At 40.4% G+C, this 26,783-nt stretch overlaps 1 protein-coding gene across 11 annotated transcripts in view; it reads right to left on the minus strand.

Annotated features, from left to right (window-relative positions):
• SGCG (sarcoglycan gamma) overlaps window positions 1-26,783 on the minus strand; it is a 149,734-nt gene that overhangs the window by 82,329 nt on the left and 40,622 nt on the right. For 10 of the 11 annotated variants that reach the window (XM_045017489.1, XM_045017481.1, XM_045017513.1 and 7 more), the window contains one exon: window positions 11,148-11,345. The exons of the other annotated variant lie outside the window; for it this stretch is intronic. In XM_045017489.1, the coding sequence (XP_044873424.1) occupies window positions 11,148-11,345 (198 nt within the window). The remainder of the gene's footprint in view (window positions 1-11,147; window positions 11,346-26,783) is intronic. 11 annotated transcript variants of the gene reach the window in all.

Raw genomic sequence — 26,783 nt, forward strand, 5'->3', positions numbered from 1 at the left:
GACATGTGACTTGCCCATGTGATTCTAAATCTCCATTTTGTGATTGGATTCTACACAGGGTGAGGAGGGGGTCTCCACCCACAAGAGAGAGTCTATTTAAACCCCTGGGAGACCCCTCCATTTGGTCTTCATCTGGCTAAAGAAGGAGCCTCTCCACCCCCCTCAGGATACTTAAAGGAAACTGGAACAAAGGACAATAACTACAGGGGGTGTGAGTGATTGCTGGACCCAGGCTAAAAGGAGATTAGCCTGTAAAAGGGAGCATTCTGGAACTGGTGAGGATCTTATCTGTATTTAGTTTGATTAGACATAGATTTGCGCATTTTATTTAATTTGCTTGGTAACTTACTTTGTTCTGTCTGTTACTACTTGGAACCACTTAGATCCTACTTTATTTAATAAAATCATTTTTTACTTATTAATCAACTCAGAGTACGTATTAATACCTGGGGGAGCAAACAACTGTGCATATCTCTCTATCAGTGTTATAGAGGGCGAACAATTTATGAGTTTATCCTGCATAAGCTTTATGCAGGGTAAAACGGATTTATTTGGGTTTAGACCCCATTGGGAGTTGGGCATCTGGGTGCTAAAGACAAGCACACTTCTGTGAGCTGTTTTTAGGTAAACCTGCAGCTTTGGGACAGGTAATTCAGACTCTGGGTCTTTGTTGAAGTAGACAAGAGTGTCTGGCTCAGCAAGACAGGGTGCTGAAGTCCTGAGCTGGCAGGGAAAACAGGGATAGAAGTAGTCTTGGCACATTGGCTGGCAGCTCCCAAGGGGGTTTCTGTGATCCAGCCCGTCACAATATCCAAATCAGGTCTGTTTCCTTTTCCCATAGCCACCTGCTGGTCTCTATAGCTCCTAGTATACCAAAATTTAGGCTTTACTACAGTAGACTCTCACTATACGTCTCTCCTGTTTCCAGGCTCTCTCCTGACTGAACTAAGAGCATTCATTTACACCTCCCAGCAGCCCGTCATATGATTTGGTCTCCTGGCCCCATTCCTACATGGGTCTGATGATCATCTCCCCAAACATCTGTTCGTAAAGGGGCCACACCTCAGAACACCAGTATGGCCATTCTTATGTTCTTATGTAATCAGGCCCCATTAAGGCTTCCAGGGTTGAGACCTAAAAATTAAAACACCCCAAATCATTTGTCAGTTTTCAATATCTTGGCATTGGTACATGCCTGGTTTAGAATCAGGGCACCTAGTATCCACCCCAGTCTTCCTTGTGTTTGTCTCCTAACTTATCTTTCATTATTATAAGTACATGTCATGCACACTGTAGAGCTCATATGGCTTGTTTCTTGTTTGCCTGTTGATTTTCTAGTTTTAGTAAGTCCCCATGATTTTTCAGAGTCCAGATCATTGCACAACTTTTAATGAGACACGTTCTGTTACTAAGATGCTTTCATTTCATCCCTTTATTATCTGTTTATTTTAGAATTTGTTTTTAATAGAGTTATGTGAAATATTCATAATCAAATTTGGAATGCTTAAAATTTGAACATTTGTTGCCAATTCAAAACTATGTATTCTCTCTAAATATCAATACTAAAATGGAATTATTTTTGTGAAAGTGGTCCCACTTTAAGCAAAATTATTTTCATTGTGAAAACATGAAATGTCACAGTTTTGAATAGTTTCTCTGACAAATTGTTATTTTATAAATATTTTAGGGGGTGAAAAATATCTGTGAAACAGAATTATGAAAAATGCCTCACAGTTTTTTCTGCAATTGCACACAGCTGTAGTTTCTAATTTCAAACCACAGCCCAGATCCTTCAAACAATATACAGTACTCCCATTAGAAAAGTTAAGCACTTGTGTAATCATTTGCAAGATTGGGTCCTGAGTCCTTCTAAAAGTTCACTATTTTCAGCTAGTGGTTTCACCACTAACTGGTGTCTTGCATAGTATAATACATATACACTTCATCAACATGTATTCAAAATCTGCTACATACAGTATCACTCCTTCATTTGTACACTGTCTGAGGGAATGTACGGAGGACTACAATCACCTTTTCATCTGTTTTACTACCTGACCATTTCAAATATCTCCAGGAGTTTCCATTTGGCACAGGGTCTGGACCTGAAAACTTCAACTTTTAAGGAAAAGACACCACAGAAGTTCAACATCATTGAGTCCAAAGAGGGAGTATTGCTGAGAGAGACAGAGACAGAGACAGACAGACAGAGACTTCTCATTAATGATGGCCTACTGGTTCTAGCTAAGCACTTCTGCTTTGTTCCACTCTGAATCCCAGAATCAAATAAGAAGGTAGATCATTTTTATCAGGTGCCACCAAGGAGATGCCAGTATTTCCTAACCAGTCTTACTCCTGACTTATTGATGATGACAGCAGCCAATGAAATTGAGTAGTTCCAGAGCAGGTTAGACCTTCCTATTGAATAAGGACATCAAAAATAGACCTTAGGTGAAAGAATGCCTTCTTGGGTATCTATGTGGCAAATTAACAACCTGTCATAGGAAAGTACCAATTTTATCTTGGGGATAAATATTCCTTCTAATCAGTTCATAGATTCATAGTTTCTATGGCCAAAGGGGACTATTATGATCATCTAGTATGACCTCCTGCGTAACAGGAGGTCATTATACCTGACAGATTTTACTTGATTGATCTAATTAACTAATGCAGCTACAACTTCACCAAAATAAATCCTAGAGTATATCTTTCAGAAAAACATCCAATCTTGATTTAAAAACTGTCAGTGATAGAGAATCCATCTTGACCCTTGGTAAATTGGTCCAATGGTTAATTACTCTCACCATCAAAAATTCACATCTTATTTCCAGTCTGAATTTGTCTAGTTTCAACTTCCAGCCATTAGATCTTGTTATACCTTTCTCTGCTACATTGAAGAGCACATTATTAAATATTTGTTCCCCATGTAGATACTTCTAGACTGTAATCAAGTCACCTCTTATAACCTTCTCTCTGTTAAGCTAAATAGATTGAGTTCTTGGAGTCTATCACTGTAAGGCATGTTTCTAACTCTTTAATCATTCTTGTTGCTCTTCTCTGAATCCCCGCCAAGTTATCAATATCCTTCTTGAATTGTGGGCACCAGAAATGGACATAGGATTCTGGAAGCAGTCGGACCACTGCCAAATACAGAGATAAAATAAGCCTTCTACTTCTACTTGAGATTCTCCTGTTTATGTATCACAGGATCACATTAGCTCTTTTGGCCACAGTAAGAAGAACAGGAGACTTAGTACCTTAGAGACTAACAAATGTATTTGAGCATAAGCTTTCGTGGGCTACAGCCCACTTCTTCGGATGCATAGAATGGAACATGTATTGAGGAGATATATATACACATACAGAGAGCATGAAAAGGTGGGAATTGTCTTACCAACTCTAAGAGGCCAATGAAGTAAGAGAGAAAAACTTTTGAAGTGATAATCAAGATAGCCCAGTACAGACAGTTTGATAAGAAGTGTGAGAATACTTACAAGGGGAGATAGATTCAATGTTTGTAATGGTTCAGCCATTACCAGTCCCTATTTAAGCCTAAATTGATTGTATCTAGTTTGCATATCAATTCCAGCTCAGCAGTTTCTTGTTGGAGTCTTGTTGGCCACAGTGTTACTCTGGGAGCTCACAGTCAGCTGATTATCCACCATGACCCTCAAATCTTTTTCAGAGTCACTGCTTCCCAGGATGTTTTCCTGAGGTGCAGGAAAAATAAATACACACATACCACCAGCAAAGCTAGTAACTAAGGGGCATATAGTGGCCAAGCACATCCTTCAGGAACTTAGGATGCTTCGGGTGGCATCAGCTTCTTCCCTTAGATTGTGCTCCTTGCTAACAATGTTAGGCATTTTGGCTAAGTCTCAGACCCAAATAGAAGATCCTCTCTTTGAGGGAGAGGGTCTTATCAGCCTCAAGATGGATAAGATTCTTGAGGAAGTGAAGATTCTTAATCTATTGTTGATCTCTGGGACTCCTTCAACCATATCAGACAAGGGAGGCCCCCCTTGACCTCTTCCTTCCAGAATCACAGACTTAACCTCAGTTGTCCAGCTTCAATTTCAGAAGAGGTAGCCATAACACCAGAAGAAGAAAGGCACTGGAAAACATCTTAGATCAGTTTCATCTTCTGCCACTCATTTGACTTCTTTAACAGCAAGACCAAAAATCCGACATGTTACCTGACAAGCTAGCACCAGTTTTACCTTCTGCTTTCCTCTCATTCCTCCTCCTTTTGGAAATCATTCTGACAGTTTCTTTGATGCTTTGGGTAGAATTACTATGGAGTCTAGCTACAAGAGATCATCCAGTTTGTCACTTCAGTTTCAATTTGTAGCCTTTCTGGCCTACGGTGTTTTATTATTACAATATTAAGATAGGAAAGCCATTCATTTTTACATTTAATTTCTAGTATTTATTTTTATTTTACTTGATTTTAAATGTGAGAGCTAAGCATTTTGATAAACAGATTGAAAGCATATCTAGCTTCATTGTATTTTTGTATGTACCTTTATTTTTTCTGCTGAAAAGCAGTTTTGTAAGTTCTTAGAATAATGCCCATCTTGAATAAAAACTAATATCCTTATGTCTCAACTGTACAGTAGGATTTTTCTCTAGCATTGTAAGAAGACCTTGTAAAAACTATGCTAAATCAGAGCAAAAGGCTTTTTCTACAATGGTAACAGTAGGTTCTATACTGAAAAAATAAATCTTAAAAAAAAAAAGTTAAAAAAGATATAGATAAGAAAACCAGTAAGATAATTCACTGAATAGCTGTGACAGGCAATCAACTCAAATGAAACTGGTTCCTCTTTAGCAGCTACAACAACATTAGGAAAACGAATGGCAAGGCATTTATTATTAGAAAACCAGGGGAAAGGGTTTTGTGTGTGCTATCCCATCCCAAATATTGACAGTCTACACATAATATAATTACTGAAAAAAATTGACAATGAAACTAACTACAGTGTAGTCAAAATGTAGCAGAATGACCAGCCAGGGAGCCTCTTTTCTTATACATTTATATCTTGCTTTTAAGTCAAATTCATGGAAAGGCTAAAGGAAGTTTAGATTGAGACATCTATTGTTGTGTCCCAAAGGTACCTTAGTTAATGACTTTATAGATCCAGCAATTTGTGCAGTATTTCTTGTTGCGATTACTATTTTAGAAACTTGCTTGGCAAACAAAAGTGTACTGTTTCATTGAGATAATAAGACTGTGGGTAGAGTCTGTTAATAAGCAATCAGCAAAAACAGGATTGGTAATGAATCTGATGAGAGCTTGTGTTTGACTCACAATATCTATTTTAGAGCTAAGTATGTGCATGGTGTATTAACATTGCTGATGCCTCATCTCAGTTTCTGTTGCAAGAATTCTATTTCCTGGCATCAGACAGACAAGTTTATCTGATTCTTGTTCTTAAGAGACAACAGAATCTTGTCAGTTGAAAATATTGGCCATGTTAGAGTACTCAGCAGCACCAAGTACTTCTGAAGGTGAGAGGTTTATTTGATATCTACTGGTTTGGAAACTAATCTTACCCTAGCCATAAAATGGTTACACATGACATAAACTACACTCACTGGGGCTTGGTTAGAATGAATATAATTAATATTCCATGGTCTAGAAAACTAAAAGGCTAGTTTGAATGCCACAGTTCTGTAAGTCAGTGGTTACAGAAAGCTAGTCCAGGCATGGAGACTCAGTGCAAGATTCACTTTTGCCAGATTTTTCAACCTGCTGAGGTTTGCCTATCTTAAATGAGAATAATATTTAAGATGCAGATGTACAAGATATACTTAGGTCCTGTCATATTCAATTCTTAAACAGGAGGGAGAGATTTATTAAAAAAACAGCTACAACTATAGTTTAAAAACTTGGCTTCCAACACAACTTGAGTTTCAGCTTTGTTTTCCTGGTTCAAAAAGGACCACATATTTTCTGGAGCTCTATACACCACATAGGATACATCTACACTTGAGCTAGATGTTATTTTCAGCTTGGGTAGATGTATGTGCACTAGCTTTGACCAAGCTAGCTTGCCAAAAATATAACTGTAACAATGGCGGCACAGACAGTATGATGGGCTAGCCATCTGAGTGCATACCTCGGGTCACAGGCAGAACTTGTACCTGGGGCAGCTAGCCCATCCCGTTACTTCTGCCACTGCAGCTACACGTCTATTTTTAGCATGCTAGCTCCATCTTGAGTTTACATGTACCCAGAGACACATCTAATGGCTAGATAATACAATGCAAGTAAAAATATCATTATATCTGACAGATTTTACTTGATTGATCTAATTAACTAATACAGCATACAGTCCACTTGTTCAGGAGCTGGATTTTTTGAAGGGTTGGATAATTTTATTTCCATTAACATTTGCAACTATGCAAACTAAAATAAAAACAAAGGTAATTAAATCTAATGCTTTAGGGTATAAGATAATTGCCTGCAAGAGTTATTGTCAAAAAGGATTTTCCTGTGAACAATACCACACAGTGGGCTCTTTCATGATCCCCTCTGAGGAAAAAACAGTTACCTACCTTTTATAACTGTTGTTCTTTGAGATGTGTTGCTCATGTCCATTCCAAGTAGGTGTGCGCGCACCACGTGCACAGTTTATGGAAGATTTCCCCCTTAGCGATATCCATTGGGATGTTCAGGCGCCCTGGAGTCGGCCCATCATGCCACTGCATATATAGCCTTGCCAACCTGCCACTTCTTCAGTTCCTTCTTGCTGGCTGGCACCGACAGACGGGTAGGCGGGTGAGCCTTGGAATGGACATTTCAAAGAACTGTTACGAAAAGGTAGGTAACCGTTTTTTCTTCTTTGAGTGCTTACTCATGTCGATTCCAAGTAAGTGACTCCCAAGCATTTCCTAGGAGTGGAGTGGGAGTTCATTCGTGGATTGTAGCACCACTCTGCCAAATGCAGGATCATCCCTGGCCTGCTGTGTTATAGCATAGTGTGAGATGAAAGTGTGGACTAATGACCATGTTGTGGTCCTGTAGATCTCTTGTATGGGAATCTGCACCAGGAATGCTGCTGAGGACGCTTGCTCCCTTGTGGAGTGCACTGTCAGTGCAGGGGCTGGCACCTTTGCCAAGTCATAACATATATGAATGCAGGAGGTGATCCACAAAGAAATTCTTTGAGAAGACACCAGGAGGCCCTTCATCCTATCTGCTACTGCGACAAACATCTGGTTCAATTTCCAGAATGGCTTCATCCATTTGATATAAAAAGCCAATGCCCACCGAATGTCCATTTGTTATCACGGCCCTTTTGTGGCTAGGTATCACATTTGTTATTTCTGTCCTAACTGGTTATTTCAGTTCTTTCCAAGTTCCAAGTTGTGGTATACCTGTTAAGTTTAAAAAGGTATGAACTTAGAAAAGCCCCTACACCAACCTGCTTTAACGCATCCTCTACATTAAAGGTCACAGCCATACATGGACTTTATGCTTTAGCTCATCACCATCTGTCTTAGGGTTGCCAACTTTCTAATCCCACAAAACCGAACACCCTAGCTCTGTCCCTTCCCCAAGGCCATGCCCTCTGCCCCACCGCCTCCCTGAGGTCCTGTCCCCCGCTCACTACATTCCCCCTCCCTCGGTGGCTCATTCTCCCCCACTCTCATTTACTTTCACTGGGTTGAGTCAGGGGGTTGGGATGTGGGAGGGAGTGAGGGCTCTAACTGGGGGTGTGGGCTCTGGGGTGGGGACAGAAATGAGGGGTTCAGGGTGTGGGAGGGGGCTCCAGGCTAGGAAGATGGTTGGGGTGCAGGAGGAGGTGAGGGCTCCAGCCAGGAGTATAGGCTCTGAGGTGGGGCTGTGGATGAGGGGTTCAGGGTGTGGGAGGGGGCTCTAGGCTGGGGCAGGGGATTGGGGTATAGGAGGGGTGAGGGCTCCATCTGTGGGTGCAGGCTCTGGAGTGGGGCTGGGGATGAAAGGTTTGGAGTGCAGGAAGAGGCTCCAGACTGGGACAGACTTTGGTACCAAAGACTTTGGACTCCGAAGAGGATTCTTCATCTGGAGACCATGGCAGTGTAGTACCTGCTTCAGCCACTGGGCAGTACCGAGAGACCGAGGACCAGTGTCAGGACAGTGACTGGTGCATCAGTTCCATGGAGGGCTTGCCTCTGGACAGTGCCACGGTGGTTGGTACCAGGAAGGAGCTTGCCGGACCTTGTTCCCTTCTGTCTCTGGTTGCTTTGGCTGGAGGGGTCCTTGAGGGGTCAGCGGGATTGGGAGGGACAGCAGTTCTTTCACCATCTGAAAGGCCTCTGGGATCAAAGGGTGAACAAACGCTTGGCCCAAAGGCTGCTCCAGGCAGTTGGTGGTGGGTCCCATTCTGGACTTGGTGCTCTGGGCGGAGGCTGCAGCACCATCAGCGGCTCAGGGGAAGATGAGTGACCCAATGCGTGTCTCACACTACATCAATCTGTCTCTGCCTTTCTCTCTTCAGCACTGGAGAATGACCCCTCTCGGTGCACTGTTTCTTATGTTTTTTCCTTGGCACTGGGGATGGAGAACGGTGCTGGGAAGAATGCGGTGCCAGGGGAGCGCATCACATGGGGGCCAAAATACTCAGAGCGGTTCAGCTCCTAGACGGGTCTACGGGCTGCCTCCATGAGAAAGGCCTTCAGCCGAATGTCCCTGTCGTTTCTGGTATGAGGTTTGAAGTCCCTGCAGATCTGGCACTTCTCTTTGACGTGAGACACCCCCAGACACTTTGGACAGCTAGCGTGTGTGTCACTTACTGGTATCAGCTTACCGCAAGAGGTACATGGCTTAAAGCCCGGGGACTGAGGCATGCCTTAATGACAGGAACAACTATTAACACTACTATATACACTAACTCTAACTAAGAACTATATACATTAACTATGATAACTATACAGAATATGAACAGAGAAAGTTTAACCACTGGGAAAGAAACCTTTCCACAGCAAGAGGGGTCATTACAGCAACCATCAAAGGCAGTAAGAAGGAATTGAGAGGGTGTGGGCTGGCAGGGCCCCTTATACTAGTGCATACATGCACGGCTCCAGAGAGCACTAGAGCTGGCCCTATGGATACCACTGAGGGAAAAATCTCCAGCAACTGTGCATGCGGTGCACCCACCTCTAGCATGCAGTGGACATGAGCAAGCATTCGAAGAAGAACTTGTAGTTTAGCTTGTTCATTTTGGGGGAAGATGAGACTGCATATGGAGCAGAACACCCCAATCCTTTAGCAGTGAATTGCAAAAAGATTTCCAGAGTTTAATAAGGAGGGTTTGAAAAAAAGGAATACAACAGGACCAGCAGAAGCACCCTAAAAGTGAGGGGGCCAGAGGCACCCAAAACGTGGCCCTGCCCCCGCACTGCCTCTTCTCCCAAAGTCCCCACCCTCATGCCACACATTCTACCTGAGGTTCCGCTCTTGCACCGCCCCTTCTCCCCGCTCCCCGACCCTCACACTGCCCCTTCTCCCAAGCCCCCACCCCAGCACTACCTCTTCCCTCCAAGACCCTGCCCCCACTCACTCCTCTCTGCCCCCTCCCCTTTGCTCACACTTACAGCCCATAAAAAGTGTGTGTGGGGGGAGCCAGGGCCCGCTGGCCCCCTGTTCTGGTGCCCCTGGAATGCAATAATAGGTAGGTGGCTAGGCATGGACATAGTTGGGCCACTGCTTAGCTGGACATTTCAGGTACACAAGTCCTGCAATATAGAACTGGAGAGAACCCTTACAGTTCCATCCTGAGGCATTTGCTGCTTTCCTTGTGGATAAGCAGGAAGAGACCAGGATTCCTTCAGAGAGAATTCCTGAAAGGGGAGGGAGTTTTTGCCAATTTTTTTGTTCCATGACCCCTAGGAAAGGAGCCACCCATTGGCCACACAGGGGAGCCACACCGGGGAGCCAAGACCCGGGAAAATAAGTGGAGAAGGGGTGACCTTTACTGTGAACTTGAGCCACACACACAAAATGTTAGCCACTTACATTCACTGTGATTCATGATGTGCAGTCACCAAAGTGCACATCTTCCAAATGCATTGCATAATAGTTTAAAAAATTAAACATGATCTAAGACCTTCTGTACCTGTAGTACACATGAAAAAAACTGTGCTGAAAAGAATTTATGTGGGGGAAGAAGCTTGACAGGAATCCAATCATAAAAACTATGCTGAGTAAGAGGCACTTAAAATTCACCTGCTTATAGTAAAAGAAAGAAGAGTATAGACATAGCTCCATGAAGATAAAATGCCCCTTCATTTAGTGACTAGCATAATAAAGATAGATGATAGAAATGTTAACATAATACTCTTTACAGAATGGCAGGGGCAGAACAGTAGGAATTTACTGTTATTGTTTTCCTTGTAATAAGTCTATTCAAATCAACTATGCATCACAGACTGCATGGTAGGATCAAATTAACTTAGCTTTGATATTCACTGAAGCATTTTATTGTATTCTGACTCAAGTTTCCTCTTGCCGACTTAACCTAAGTTACACTCTAAATTACTTTTAAAATTACATGATAATAATATACATATTGTAGTGAAAAGTTATTACATTTCTTCTTGAGCAATGCAGTTGCTTAACCTAAAGCATAAAGTCGTTTCAAATACTTTGAGCTTTAATTTATTAATTTGATAAATCAATTTCTAAACCTTAAATAGCAGGGAAATAGGTGATTAAAAAATCAGCGTTTGAGTGCAGATAGAAAAAGAAGCTGAATTAGTGAGAACATTTGAACTCTAAAGAATTCTGGGGGTATAAATGAAACTAGAGAAATCACACTTTGTAAATGGCAGAAAAAACACACTGAGGCAAGAACAAATAAAATCTCTCACAGAACTGTTTGAATTAACTGCAAATGTAAGGTCATCAACATAAACATCATTTAAAAATCACTTAAAAATGACTTAAAAATCATAGAGGGATGAATGTTGTAAAAGATGACTATTCTGTACGTATTTCCAACAGAATGAGAAATTCTAATTAATAAGGTAAGAAAAAGACAAGGTTATTACATAAGAAGAAACTGACATACATATGAAATAGGTGAGGTCATCAGGCAAACAAAGGAGGAGAATATGATTAGTAAAGACTAGAAAAAGAATGGAAAATTAATGAGGCCACTTACTGGAGAAAACCACATCACTTTAAGAATCCAAATTGTCAAAGCAAAATTCACAACTAGGACGATAAGCAGAAGGAGGACAAACAGGTAGAGGCAACGCTTTCTCCAGCCATAAATACCAATGTTGTAGACACATTGGTTCTCCGGCCTCTCTAGGCTGGTGCCTTGTGTTGTTGTGGTGTATTGTTCACGTACCATTTGCTACAGAAGGGGGGGAAAAGAGTTTTGTTAACTATGTAAATTAATTTATTTAAAAAAATTCTGTAAGAGAAAAACAAAATCAAATGTCTATCACTTTAAGTGATATCATTATTAGGCTCCAATTTGCTGCATGATAACATAGAATAGAAACAGTTTTGCTTCTTTTTCATAATATTTGAACAAAAAAATCCCACCTGAAAATATTACACTATTCATGTCATAATCTGCAACTCACATAGCAATAATTGTATTGTATAATGATATTGTAAACTATGCTCAAGATACTGGTCAAGATAAAACATAAAATTTAGAATTTTTTAAAATTCCAAGAGGTACTATATATTCTTTTCTGTTTTAAATACCAATTCTATCACAACATGCATTCCAATATTTTCTATATGCAGTAACTATTACAACTAGCTTGTTGCAGTACTAAACTGTGTATCACTGGAATGCCAAAGTTTGTTAGGTTTCATGACCTGTATAAGAAGAAGGAAAAGAGGTTTTCAAACTGCAAAGGTAAAACATGCTTGCTCAACCCTTTATCACAATAAATATTTAAAGATGTTCTAGTAATAGAAACATACAGTAGTAACCAGGGTTAAACATCTTCAGTCACACTACATCATAGTTTTCAAAGTAGCACTTACTAAAACTTAAAGGCAAATAGTTACTTACTAAAATACTTAGAACATGAAGACTGTCACTACTTTACACCTTGAAAGTATGGAAAGTTTACATTTGAGCCAAGAGAATAAAAACTCAACAGCTGAAGCTGTTTATCAAAAACCAACAATGGGTAATATCTGTCTCAGCGCCACTGATATAAAGGGGGGGAAAACCCCAAAACCCTAATGTGCAAAAGTAAACAGATTTTGTAAATGCAAGTATTTCCCATAAACCAAGTAAGCCCTCTCTGGGCTCTTACATAAGAAAACGTGTCCATTTTCTCACAGAATTATATTCTCAAATGAGAGTTCCTTCAGATCGGATTCACATGAGGTTTCTTATCAATTTTGAATACTCCTGGGAATTAGATCACTATGATCAGCACAAAGAATTTTAAAAATGTGATTAAATTACATCCTTGCTCAGCTGCTGAATTACTCTAACTCATTAGGGAAGCTCTTTCCAAGTCTCTTGCAGAACCATGCTCTGTCTGTTTGTTACAGACAAGTGGTTCACAGTTCTGATGCTCTGAATTAAGAATATCTGTCTTTTGTGATCTGTAGCTTTCTACCAAACCCCGAGTCAAAGAAAATAGTCTAGGTTTACAATTAAACAAAAGCTTATGTATTATTGTACACCTAACTTCCTTGCATAATTATAATATTCATCCCCTTTCTATATCTCTTTCATATTTAAAAAAACCCTATAATTCATAAAACATTGCAAAGGTGTAACAACTTGTGTGTTTGACCACGCCCGACATTTTTTTGCTACAGCAGCAATGCAATAATATTGCCATTGATTTGTTGTTATCAATCAAGCTAACCTCATAATGTTGGCAGACAAATCTTTTTACTTCCTGAAAATGCTCGAGCTGGTATAAAGCTGGTGTACTGTATTTAGTTGAAAGCAGGCAACTAAATACAGTACACTCTCGCTGTAGCACTCTTCATAATAATGAACCTTTGGCTATGATGAACCCAGTCCCTGGATCCCGCCTCAAGCCCCGCTGCTTTGGCAGGGGCAGACAGCTCCTACAGCCCCGCTGCTGCGGTGGGTACTGTAGTGATACATTTTATAAGTTTTTGTATACAAATGCTAGAAGTCTAAATACTAAGATGAGTGAATGTGAGTGACTGGTATGAAATGAGGATATTGATATAATAGGAATCCCAGAAATGTGGTGGAACGATGATAATCAATGGGACATGGTAATACCAAGGTACAAAATATATAGGAATGACAAGAGCAGGTCATGCTGGTGGAGGAGTAGCACTATATGTCAAAGAAAGCATAGAGTCAAATATAGAAAAAATCTTTAATGAATCAAATTGTGTCACAGTTTGAAATTCCATGCTTGAATAATAAGAGTACAGCAGTAGAAATACACCACAAACCACCTGACCAGGATGAGGATGGTGATCGTGATTATGAAATTCTCAGAGAGATTAGAGAAGCTGTAAAAATAGAAAATTCAATCATAATGGGGATTTCAACTATCCCCGTATTGACTGGGTACATGTCAGGTCAGGACAGGATACATAAATGAAATTTCTAGACACTATTAATGATTGCTTCTTGGAGCATCTAGTTCTGCAACCCACAAGGAGAGAGGCAAATCTTGATTTAGTCCTAATTGGAACACAGGATCTGGTCCAAAGGGGGTGGGGAACGGACAAAATTGAACAGTTTAAAATGAATATCTTTACTGAACATAATCCTCATCAAAACTGTGTTTATAGAGTGCAGGATGCCTGACTTGTAGGGGTCACTATATAATGCCAGTATGCAGAAGTAGTATAGGATTCTGACTTCCCAGTCTGATGGAACTCAGGCACATGACAAGGTGAGATGCTTGGACTTCGGAGAGGATATCAGCAGTTTGTCAGAACACTACTTATCTACCCACTAAGTAAAGATAACAAGCTGAAATAAATAACACAGCTACAGTAATTTTCTGCTAGAGGGAGAATGATTCAGGGGAAACAGTGATTCCAGTAAAAAGGGAGGAGAGATACATTGGAGATACATTCAGGTTAAAATCAAGTAGGGAGGGAAAACCCAAACGTGTATGACTAGAAGGATTTTTCCCCTCTTTTCAACCCCAGCAAGCAATATCAAATATATACTATTGTCCCTAAATTATATGTCACAATAATGTACTTGGAATTTGCATATTTTATAGCATATTATAATTTGCACCGTAAACTAGTGTCATTAGCTAAAAAGCGAGGGCTCCTTGAACTGCAATTTGTGGGAACAAGCACTGAGAAAGTAATATACCATACTGAAGTGTTTGCATACCCATCAGTGCAAATCTGCATAACTATGAATTCATCATAGCTAACCGCATTGTACATCATAACTGTTACTCCAATAGCTGGAAAGGTAGTCACTCTCAGTGCAAACTGAAATGCTGCATCAGAATCTATTGTATTTAATGGTTGTATATTTGTGAATAAGTACTGCTAAAAATGCTATTTAAAACTTATATCAAGACTTTACTTTTTATCTTTCATATATAATTATTTTTCCTCATTTAAAATATCCTTTCTGATAGGAAAAAAAAATCTTTGTCATCTAATCAGAAACCTGCCTCCGAGTAAAAAGAAATAGCAAAATACTTTTTACCTGATTTTATGAACGTTACTTTAGGTTCCTGCGTGGTCTTAAAGCCTAACCAAGATTTTCAAAATTGGATATATTTTACCTGATTTTATGAACGTTACTTTAGGTTCCTGCGTGGTCTTAAAGCCTAACCAAGATTTTCAAAATTGGATATATTTTGGGTACCTCAAGTCTTACATCTCCAACTTGAGATGCCTTATAGGTGCTTGATTTATAGAAAGTGTTAAGCAGCCCTATCCCTGAAATTCAAGCTCACCAGTAACTTTGGTAAATCTTGGCCTAGGTTTTCAAGTAATACACAGAAAGAAAGCAAAAGGAGAAAACTATAGATTGTCTTCTCTGTTCACTTATTGCTATAATGGTATGACAGATGAAAGACGAATGAATTATGATATAGCCATCTTACATCATTAGCCTGTTCACAGGTCAGCAAGACGCAATCCTCGATCCATCAAGCAAGAGTTGTCTCAGAAGCACTTTTCTCTTTAACGGACTCATTACATTAAAATACCATTTCTTGATTGGAGCCTTAAAGCCAACAAACCATGCTTCGTGTTAATAAAATTTTGGCAATACAAGATAAGGAGAATGTTTAACCCTACAGAAAGTGCAGTCTTCTTTTCAGAAAACACTCAAGGTTAAGGCAAACCATAGATATGTTGATTTGAAATCTAGTGTTCACATTAGGGATAAACTCAAGTGTGAGATGGAGGGCAACCCTACAAAGGAAAAAATGAACATGGGGGAATAAGAAAATAAGACAAGTATGGCATTCAGCTCCCCAATTCTTCTAGTGGAAGTCACTACAAAAGAGGGATAGCAGCTTAAAGGGAACTGCTTCTAGAGTTTCAAAAAAGATGAACTGTTATTACTGGCCAAACCAAAGAGAAATCCAACTGAGTGTTAACAGAATCATAGAAGGGTGTCTAACAAATACACTGGTAGAGGGTGAGAGTCATTTCCCCTTATGCTGCAAGAAAATTACCAATAGCTGAAATCACTAGGAAATGAATATGAAGGACACTAAGTCGGTTTGTTTCCAATACATACCAGAGGAAACAAGAGAAGACATTAATATTGCACTCAGTAAGCCATCTCATATATGCCTTCCAAATATGTGAATATGTACAGTGTCTGAGGTGAAAGATTCCTTCTGGTAACTAGATAGTTGGGCAAAACGAGATGAGACTCTTTACTGCAGCAAATGGACCAACTCAGAGTCAGGAATTTTGAATGGGGGAATCAAACTGATTCCTGTGAGAGGAAATTTGAAACATAGGGGGGCATCTCCAGTAATTCCCTCAATAGACTAATTAGGTCGCCATACCAAGAACAATGAGGACATCAGCAAAGCAGTAAAATGAGTGGGTCTTACTGAATATGTTGGGGATTGGATAAATTGGGAAAAGCAGTATTCCAGATCCTTCAACCCCAAACAAAATGCATTGGTGGATAGCACTTTGGGACTGGAGAAAGAAGGTTGGTGAGGTAATATCTTTCATTGGACCAACTTCTGCTGATGAGACAAACTTTTGAGCTTACACAGAGCTCTTCTTCAGGTCTGGTAAATTTACTCAGAGGATCACAGCTAAATAGAAGCTGGAACAGATTGTTTAGCATAAGTGGTTAACAAGTATTTCAAGGGAACATTCAAGTGAAGAAGCCTGTTAACACCCCTCCCTCCAGTCACAGGAAGGAAAGGGCGGGGGGAGAAACAGCTAAGAGAATTCTTAGTGGTTTATAGATTGTTGTAATAAGCCATAAATCCAGTGTCTCTATTCAGTCCATGATTTTTAGTGTCTAGCAAAATTATGAATTTAAGCTTCGCAGGCTCATCTTTTGAAAGTGTTGTGCAGGCTTCCATTGAAGATGGGGACTGATAAATCAAATATAGAGTGATTATCTCTATGAAAATCAGGGGAGTGTCACTGAGATTAAAAACAAATCAGCGATGATGGGACACTCCTACGCTGTCTGTGTAGTTAATCCACAGTTTTGAGATGCGGTAGCTATGTCAATGGGAGAAACTCTCCTGTTGACATAGCGCTGCCTACTCAGGGAGGGTTAGGTTGGTATAACTCCTCGCTCAGGGATGTGGATTTTTCACATCCCTTAATGATGTAGTTATACCGATATAGGTCTGTAGTGTAGACTCAAGGCTATCGTAGAAATTCCTATACTCTGAAAAATGGGAGGTTAATGGCTGCTAACTGAGACAGTCTGTTGTGGAATTGCTCTTTCCTTGGAGTTAAGTCCTGAGGGAGAGAAACCACAACCACACCCAGAACATCTCAGGAGGAATTCTCAGAAGAAGAGAGGCTCTGGTGACACATCATCTGTTGACAAACAAATGCCTGATTATTGCTCTGGATTAAAATTGCTTGTTCAGAAGTGATTATGGTTTCCAGGGCCAGGAAAATAGCCTGAAGCTTGTTTTTGTTCCTCAGGAGTCCATGTGCCCTGTTGAAATAGTGCTCCCTACTCCAGGAGCAGGGCCGGCTCCAGACCCCAGTGCGCCAAGCGCGCGCTTGGGGCGGCATTTTGCCGGGAGGGCGGCAGGCGGCTCCGGCAGACCTCCCGCAGAAATGCCTGCGGAGGGTCCGTTGGTCCCGCAGCTCCGGTGGACCTCCTGCAGAAATGCCTGCAGAGGGTCCGCTGGTCCCGCAGCTCCGGTGGAGCATCCGCACGCATGCCTGCGGGAGGTGCACCAGAGCCGGGGGACCAGCGGACCCTCCACAGGCACGTCTGCAGGAAGTCCCCCGGAGCCGCGGAACCGGCGACCGCCAGAGCGCGCCCCCTGGCGCGCCGCCCTGCTTGGGGTGGCGGAATTCCTAGAGCCGCCCCTGTCCAGGAGTCTAATATCCAAACCATGCAAAGGATGTCAGAAGTCAGCGAAAGACATATTCACCATGTTGTGAGGCAGATGGGAACATCAGAATAAAAGGGACAGAACCACCTAAGGAAGATAGAGGACAAAGACTGCCACATTTCCAGGAGGAAAGGTTGCATAGGACACAAATAAAGGGAGATGTGAAGTTCAAGCAGCATGCAAAGTGATCCAAAAGTTGAAGAATGGAATGAACTAAAACAGGAAGAAAATACAAGAGCTGGAATAATGCTGTAATTAATGCACAGTGATTGTACTCGAAGCAGGAATAAATACAGGGAAGTCCTACAGCCTGTGTTATGAAGGAGGTCAGACTAAACAACACAATAGTCTTTATGGCCTCAAAATCTATGAATCTATACATTGCATGGATTTTAAGGCCTGAAGGGACCATTAGATCTAGTCTGACTTCTTGTGTAACACAAGCCATAGACTTTCACCCAGTTACTCCTGCATGGAGTCCAGTAACTTGTGTCTAATTAAAGTGTATCTTCCAGAAAGGCATCCAGTCTTGATTTGATCCAGTTTCTCTTTTCTTTGACAAATAGCTGCAATCACCATTCTGGATTTCAACATTGCTTTGTTTTAAAAACATATGGGGTGTTAAATATCCTTCTTTCAAAATTGTTACACTAAAACTGAATGATTTGTCACATTCAAATACCATTTACTTCACTTTTGTTTTATCATAAGAAACAAAAAATATTTGTGCATTTCATATACATTAACTATCTGCCTATGAAGAATGACTACAATCCAAGAAACAGAAAATAATTCCATTCAAAACACACAAGACCTTTGTTGCAATTTGTAAGATTTCTAAAAAGCTCTGTCAGCCAACAAAGTCATCCTTATTGAAGAGTAGATATAATATATTTTCACATAATTACACTAACATTTCCTTTTGCAACGTATTGCAATAAGAGAAGATCACAAAAAGCAGACTTTTAATTAAGAGTTAATTAATTTCAAATATCACTAATTGAGCCAATGCTTCTGAAGAGACAAACCAAAAGAAACTTTGTAAAGAAGATCTCATCTCTGCTGTTGTGATCACTAACATCTATTTCTCTAAGGAAAAAAAAATGCTTTTATTGAAATCCAGATTCTTTCTGTTCAGATCTGCTTAATAACATTCTAAAATTAAACAGCAGCATAAAGAGTTTAATCAGGACCATCAAATCTTTTTCAACTATGTTTCAGACATTGTGCATCTGTAAGTTTTCACCCTGTGGAAGTAGAGAAAGAACTAACAGGAATTTGAAGGGGATTTCAATGCATGACAGTCTCTGTTAGCAAGAGTCAGGCTAGCTGTAACCCTAATAACATAAGATTTGTAGAAGCGAGGATTGTGTGAGGCGAGTGGGAAAGAACTGTGTGAGAAGTTGTTGCGACCTTGTATAGATAAATATGGAATGTAGACTAGAGTCTAAATAAGTGAGAAAAATAAGTTATCAGGATGACCTATGTATAAACAAAATACAGCTGTTGCTTATTATTGTCTGTGTAGTGTTGCTTATTATTGTTTGTAATAAGCAATTATTATTGCTTTAATTGTACACCTGTAGAGACACCTGCCTAGGAGGGGGAAACCCTGTGTCCTAGTGCACTCTCTCCCTCTATGCAATTGCTTGAGAGAATAAAGTATCTGACTTTGCTGCACCCAACCAGAGAGTGAGAACTGTGTTTTTCTCTGACATCCCCTAATGGTGGTATTCCTCCTTTGCATATCCACCTTGTGCTACAAACAAAACAGATTAATTTTATGATGGTAGGCTGTGATTATTCAGTGCAGTCCAACCTATAGCAACCAATATTATAGCATTTTGTTCCAGTTTTCATACTCTGTCACTCAGATCTCCTCCCTTCTGCTATTCACTAACATCAAAAAATTACAGTAAGACCTAATGAACCTTCTTGAATTATGAATTCTCATCAGCATTATCATGTATCAAACCAGTTTCTCTTGGTAAGCATATGGTATATCATAAAAAAATAAATACATTGTTGGGCCTGTATATGTCATTATACTTCGTAACAATAGAACATTTCAGAGTAGAGAACTGTCTTGGCTTTAGAATGACATATTACATGTGAAAGTTTAAGTACATATATCTAATTATCTATACATTTTAATGCTGGTCAGTATAGGATTGTAAATTACTTGAAAAAAACTATTGCTATGTATTTTCTTAACTTGATCTTTCTAGGCTAAGATGCTGGAAGGCTTTTCTTTACATGGAGGTGAAAGATTTCACTTTGGATTATTGTAAGCTGCAGGTATCTTAGTTGTACAGTGTGATCCAAACACTAGCTGACAGTTCAAGAAGAGAAAATGACCGAGTTGGGGTCAAGGGGGCTTACAGCAAGTTTGTCCTAGAGTCTTTCAGAAGTAGTTAATGTGTGCTAAGGTATGAGCTAGTTGTATTATTCAGTAACAGCTGAATCATTTGCTTACAAAACAAGAGAAATACATTATATATAACAAGTATAAGAGGAAATTTAATATCACCCGTTAATATGGCAAACTTTAAATAGGTAATGCTAATACTCACTGATTTTTTAAAAATAATTTGTAAATTCAATTAAATACTGAAAATTTTAAATAGAATAGCAAACTATATAACCCTGTGTATCCTCTGGAAATTTAAAATAGGACAATATATTTGGTCAGCTGCCAATGCTGTATAAAAAATTATTAATTTATTTTTAGTCTGTGACAGATACATTTCACATCTACAACATGTAACTTTATATTCTTACACCATGCAATTTAACACAGATACTCATTTTAAAATAATGAACTTTTATTTATTATATTCAAACCCATGTGAACTAAATTAGGGAAGTAACATTGTCTTAGCTTCAAATCAGAAGGTTAAAAAAATTGATAAATTAAAATCAGATTTCTAGATAACAAGAAGCAGGCCAATGTTTAACAATGTGCTTCTGTATCTTTAACTGCCCACTGGGAAAGAAGTCAATCAACACTGCTGGTTAATAATAGTAGGACCAGCTGTTACACAGCTTGAAATTGACAACAGTAAACTAATTTCAGCACTTACTTCCATCTTTCAAAGGGGAGTATATTTTGATTAACTATTAGTATTAGGATTCACCATAACAGGATTTTCTTTATTTTTACTAGTTAATATTCTAAGGAGTAAAGACGAACAAAGGAGAAGAATAATCCAGTTTGAGACAAGGTTCAAAGCACTACTGGGCAGTGCAGAAAAACAACTCATAAATACATTGTTACAATGTACTGTAGACTGTTTATATAAAAAGGATTCGCTTTTGTTTTATCCATTCATTTCCCTTCTCCTAATGTCAGTTCCACAAATTTCTAATATCAACTTTCATATCATAATGCTACTGATCTCTGGGGTCTATTATTATTGTTGTTTCCAATGTACTTGATAAAAAATAAATTTTAGTACTTAAACCTCACACATCACTACAGTTTTCTACAAACAAAAGGTCATTGTCCCTTCTTAGTATGCTTGTTATTTCTAGTTTAATATTATTTATGCATATTTAGTTCTAATAATTTCTACTAGAAATTTAAAAAAATCATTATTACCACAGCCTAATCTAAAAATTATGTATTAATTATATTAATTACTTAATAATTCCCAGTTATCACTTTGAGGGTTGTTAGGTTCTTGTCCCAAGATCAGGCCCAGTACGAGCCTGTACACCTGCACATCAGACACACCATCAGGGGCTCGTACACCTGCACATCTACCAACGTGATATATGCCATCATGTGTCAGCAATGCCCCTCTGCCATGTACATTGGCCAAACCGGACAGTCTCTACGCAAAAGAATAAATGGACACAAATCTGACATCAGGAATCATAACATTCAAAAACCAGTGGGAGAACACTTCAACCTTGCTAACCACTCAGTGACAGACTTGAAGGTGGCAATTTTGCAACAAAAAAACTTCAAAAACAGACTCCAAAGAGAGACTGCTGAACTTGAATTAATATGCAAACTAGATACTATTAACTGTGGTCTAAACAAAGACTGGGAATGGTTGGGTCATTACACCAATTGAATCTATTTCCCTATGTTAAGTTCTCCTCACACCTTCTATGGGCCATCTTAATTATCACTTCAAAAAGTTTTTTTCCTCCTGCTAACGATAGCTCATCTCAATTGATTAGACTCTGCCTGTTGGTATGCATACTTCCACCTTTTCATGTTCTCTGTATGTATAAATATCTCCTGTCTGTGTGTTCCATTCTATGCATCCGAAGAAGTGAGCTTTAGCTCACGAAAGCTCATGCTAAAATAAATTTGTTAGTCTTTAAGGTGCCACAAGTACTCCTGTTTTTTTTGCGGATACAGACTAACACGGCTGCTACTCTGAAACCTGTCTATTTCCTGTTACCCAAAACTTAGGGTTTACCGTTGGACCATTTATCTGTGTCAAAGTTCATAGGCCTCAAGTCCTTATGCTGACTTGCTGAAGCTAATGTCTTACAGGAACAGGCTTGTAGGTTCCTTGTATTACTGCTGAATATAATAAAGGCAGAATATAATAAAGGTAAGCTAGCCCTATGGGCTACAATATGTATGCAAAGGGGCAGAAAGAAAAAAATTCCAGTGATGCTGTAGTAATTTTTACAACATATTCTACGTTTAGAATATATATGTTTCACTTTGCTTTTTATTCCATGAGATCCTTGGTAAATTTCATTAAAAGCACCTTACGGTTCTCAGTTTCCTTCTCACCCACCCAACTCCCCATTTTAAATGCAAGAAGTTTTTGGGGACAATCACAATCTTTACATCTTGGCAGGTTTAATGTAAAAATCACCTATTCCGTGCAATTTATTGGCAGGAGCCCCTCACTGCCTACCTTAAAACATGTACTGATAGGTACAGAAATAGCCCCTTACTGCCTTTAGTGGAGAAGGAACTTTGACTGGACAGCAGGTGAATGAGGAAAGTCCAAATGCATGAGTGGCTGGGAGAGGGGCTGCCTTTCTCAACCCCTCCCATTCAGTTCTCTGCTTAGCCACTGGGTGGGTAAAGTGGGATGGGGCCTGCCAATTGGCTTTCAAGCGCAACCCATTCCTATTTGAGCCAAGTCAGAGCTTTGCAAAAGTCTCTTATCTTCAGTTAGCTGTCTTGCCCTTCCTTTCTTTAGTTAGGAGCTGTTCCACTTATGATACTGCAGATTTAACTGAGCACCTGTTTTTAGGGGTCAGGAAGGAATTTTTCCTGTTGGGTCAAACTGACATATAGCCTGGTGGGTTATTTCACCTTCCTCTCAGCCTCCTGATAGCACAGCTGGGTTAGAAGCAATAGGATTTGGAGTTCTTATAAGGCTTTTATGATTACTGACTCATTGCAACTATCAGCCAGTGTCCAGTGTGGAGAAAGGCTAAAAAGGCCAGCTCCTAGAGGTAATTGAGACCAGTGATTATACATTTGGGCCTTGTGCTCATGGCAGGGAGGAGCTTGACGTCTCTGAGGACCAGGGCCGGCTCCAGCATTTTTGCCGCCCAAAGCGGAGGAAAAAAAAAAGCCGCAATTGGCGGCACTTCGGCGGCAGCTCTACCACCACTGCTTCGTTCTTTGGCGGCAATTCGGCAGCGGACCCTTCCCTCCGAGAGGGACTGAGGGACCTGCTGCCAAATTGCCGCCGAAGAGCCGGACGTGCCACCCCTTTCCGTTGGCCACCCCAGGCACCTGCTTGCTGTGCTGGTGCCTGGAGCCTGCCCTGCTCAGGACTAACATTCCCTGCACCCAGTCTTGTGGCCTCTGTCACTCCACACACCCTGCCCTTATAAAGGAGGGAAGAAATTTCACAACTGAACTGAATCTGTGGTATAGACCAAGGAGAGTCTACCCTGCATTATTTTTTGGTTTGTGGAAAAAGCCCTGTAACCCACACTGCAACCAATTACATGCCTGGTACATGGGGGTGGGGGGGCATAATGCCCCTCCCCAAGGAATAATTAACAAAGTTGTAACCTGCCATTTAAGCCCATCCCATGTGTGTCAATCTTTTGCCTGCTTGTCCTGATTAATGCACTTTAAACACATAACTTAATTATGTGATTTTCAAATGCTCAGTGCTGGCCTAACTCTTCTTCCACTGAAGCCAATGGGAATGAGTTAGGCTAATGCAGAATGTTTGTGAAAATCCCACCCAAAAGTGAATCATATTTGTGCTTGAGACAAGATGTGAAAAAAGCTATTTTTTTCTTAAATAATGAAATTCCATTTCAGATTATACTAAAAGTATCCTTGATCAATTGTATGTTCTTTGACTGCAATCGTATTTATTTACAGTCTATGGACTTTTTTTTTTAATTGTCTTGTGGTGATCTTTTTGGCTTTGATTGGTTTTTTAACAAAAATATCAGTTCATTTATTTAATTTATATTTGAAATGTAGGTAATTTTGTGTTAAGAATGTAAACTGCATATGCATGTGTGCATGCACATTCCTGTATGTATATCTATGTACCTTGGTTACTTACCTTACAATAACTGTGTTTCTTCAACATGTTATTGCCATTGTGGATTCCACTGCAGGTGCATGTGAGCCTAATGCACATGAGAGCAGAGATTTGTTTTTTAAAATAGCATGGCCTTGGCAGATGCTGCAAGTGCCCTGTGCCTCCTCGTGCTCCCATATAAGAGCATAAAGGGCAGGGTATTCCCTCCTTCCCTCAGTGCTTGAAATTAAAAGTCTATTTTGCTGAGGATTCCAAAAAGCCGGGATGGACCACAGTTACTGTAAGAAAAATAACTGTTCTCTCTTCTTGGAGTATGTTTCAATGTGGATTCTACTGTAGGTGACTGGCAAACAGTACCTTTTCTAGATGGCGAAATGAAGAGTATGAGGGACGATAGTACTGCTCTCCTGAACTTGGCATCTTACCTGGCTGCCAGGTCAAGGACATAATGTTTAATAAAAGTCAAAAGGTTGCTCCACACTGTAGCCTAGCAGATTTCAGAGATGAAAAAGTTCCTGAAGTAGGTGGAACACATAGCCTGTGCCCTGGTGCAGGGAGAGGTATGCTAGCCATCTGATAAGACAATGAGTAATGGGCTTAAATTGCAGCAAGGGAGGTTTAGGTTGGACTTTAGGAAAAACTTCCTAACTGTCAGGGTAGCTAAGCACTGGAATAAATTGCCTAGGGAGGTTGTGGAATCTCCACCACTGGAGGTTTTTAAGAGCAGGTTAGATAAACACCTGTCAGGGATGGTCTAGATAATACTTAGTCCTGCCTTGAGTGAAGGGACTAAATTAAATACAACAGTCCCCATTGACAGAATATCTGCTCTGTGATGGACTTCTATAGCAACTATTCATGGCTGGTTAACTCATGGCTGCTCAAGTAGTCTACTAGGTCACTGCTGACCCTGGGAAGTGTACAGCCAATGATGTTATCCTGTGTAGATCACACTACAATCAGAGTCTGATGGCTTCCTGGCAGAGAAGGGATGATCAAGCATCTCCTTGCTTGTTTACATAGAGCAATGCAAATGTGTTTCCTGTTAGGACTTGCACTGTGGGTTCTGCAGACAAGGCAAGAATGCTATACAGGCTAGCATGATGGCCCTCCACTTCAGGATGTTCACATTTTAGTTTTAGGTCTGAGAACAAGTTCCTCACATCTGCATGTGGTTCAGGTGAGAACCCCAATCTGTCCCTGAAGCATGTGTGATAAGTATCATAATCAGGTAGGGGATAGAGAATGGCATACCTTTTCATACCTTCACTTGGTGAACATACCAAGCAAGATCTCGCAAGACTTGAAGCAGGGTTGTGCCTCTTTTGTTCATGTGATGTCTGGATAGGTAATATGTGAACCTCAGCCATAGCTGAAATCTGGCAAGCAGCATCATAGACACCAGTATGTGGCCTAAGAGTCTCAAACAAGTATGCATCATAGTAATTGGATTTGACTTCAGGCAATTCGCCATTAACTGGAGAGAGTGGAGTCTGTCCTCTGGGAGGTAAGCTCTTGTCAATCAGGTGTCAATCATAACTCTGATAAACTCTATCATCTGTGATGGTATGAGGGATGATGTCTTGTAGTTCTCTGGAAGTCCCAGTTGGGAGAATAGAAAAAGGACAGATTGAAAGGCTGTCTCCTTAAATGTGCTGCCACTACTAGAAGGAATTTGTGAATACTCTCACAATGCTAGGGAAAGTCTAAAGTGCAGTATCCTGCATTGAGAATGGTTGGGTTCACTGTAATTTCTGTGGGCTGGATGGATTGCCATATGGAAGTACATATCCTCAAAGTTGAGAGCTTGGAGAGAGAGAAGGATGGAGGCAAGCATTACCATTTTGAATCTGAGATGGAATATGTATTTGTTGAGTCTTCTCAGGTCTAGGACAAGACAAAGACCCACTTTCTTCCTCAGAATGAGGATATGCTGGAAGAAGAAGAAGCCTTTTCACCTGAAAACTGATGGAACCTGATCTATGGCTCCTAGGTAAAGCAATGAGGACACTTCTATTTGTAACAGGCTCTCCTGAGAAGTGTCTCTGAAGAGAGACAGAGAAGGTAACTGGATGTGGGTAACCATAAGCGGTGATCTCTAGCATGCATTGTCTGACATCACAACAGACCACACCCAGTGGGGAGAGGTGGCTTCTGAACATGATCTGATTTGGCTCCACACTTTCCAGTCAAATGTGCTGATGTGTTATAGGAGGGGGGTACATTGCCAAGGTGGAAGAAGACTGTCACCCTTTGATATACCTCACTCTTTTCTTGGGGTAGTATTCAGGTTGCCTGGGATGGTAGGATGGCGTCTGTTGTCTTAACTGGGGTTGAGGAGGATACAGCTTGCACTATGAGGCTGAGCTGTAAATCCACAGATAGCACAGGGGGGCTTTTGAGTTATTTAACAAGCAGAGAACATTGTCTGCACACACTCTAAATAGTTCTGCACTTTCAAAAGGCAAGTCCTCAACTGTGGCTTGTACTTCTCGCAGGATACCCAATACCTGGACTCATAATGCTCTCTAAGGCTGTCTTGGACACCAGTTGGCCTTCTTTATTTTGTCTTTGAGCAACTTCATGTTGTCATACAGGAGCTTTAAGAGGAAGGATGTCACCCTGTCCCAAATTAGAAAGTCATGCTTGGCCAGTACGGCCTGGCAATTAGCCACATGCACTTGCAGAAAGGAAGAGTACAACTGTCAGGAGACTGGGTCATAGGCAGTCAGACCTAGTGGTCAGAGCAGGAGTCAGGGTCAGGAATCAGAA

The sequence above is a fragment of the Mauremys mutica genome, chromosome 1 (assembly GCF_020497125.1).
Source record: "Mauremys mutica isolate MM-2020 ecotype Southern chromosome 1, ASM2049712v1, whole genome shotgun sequence".
In the NCBI taxonomy this organism is placed as follows: domain Eukaryota; kingdom Metazoa; phylum Chordata; order Testudines; family Geoemydidae; genus Mauremys; species Mauremys mutica.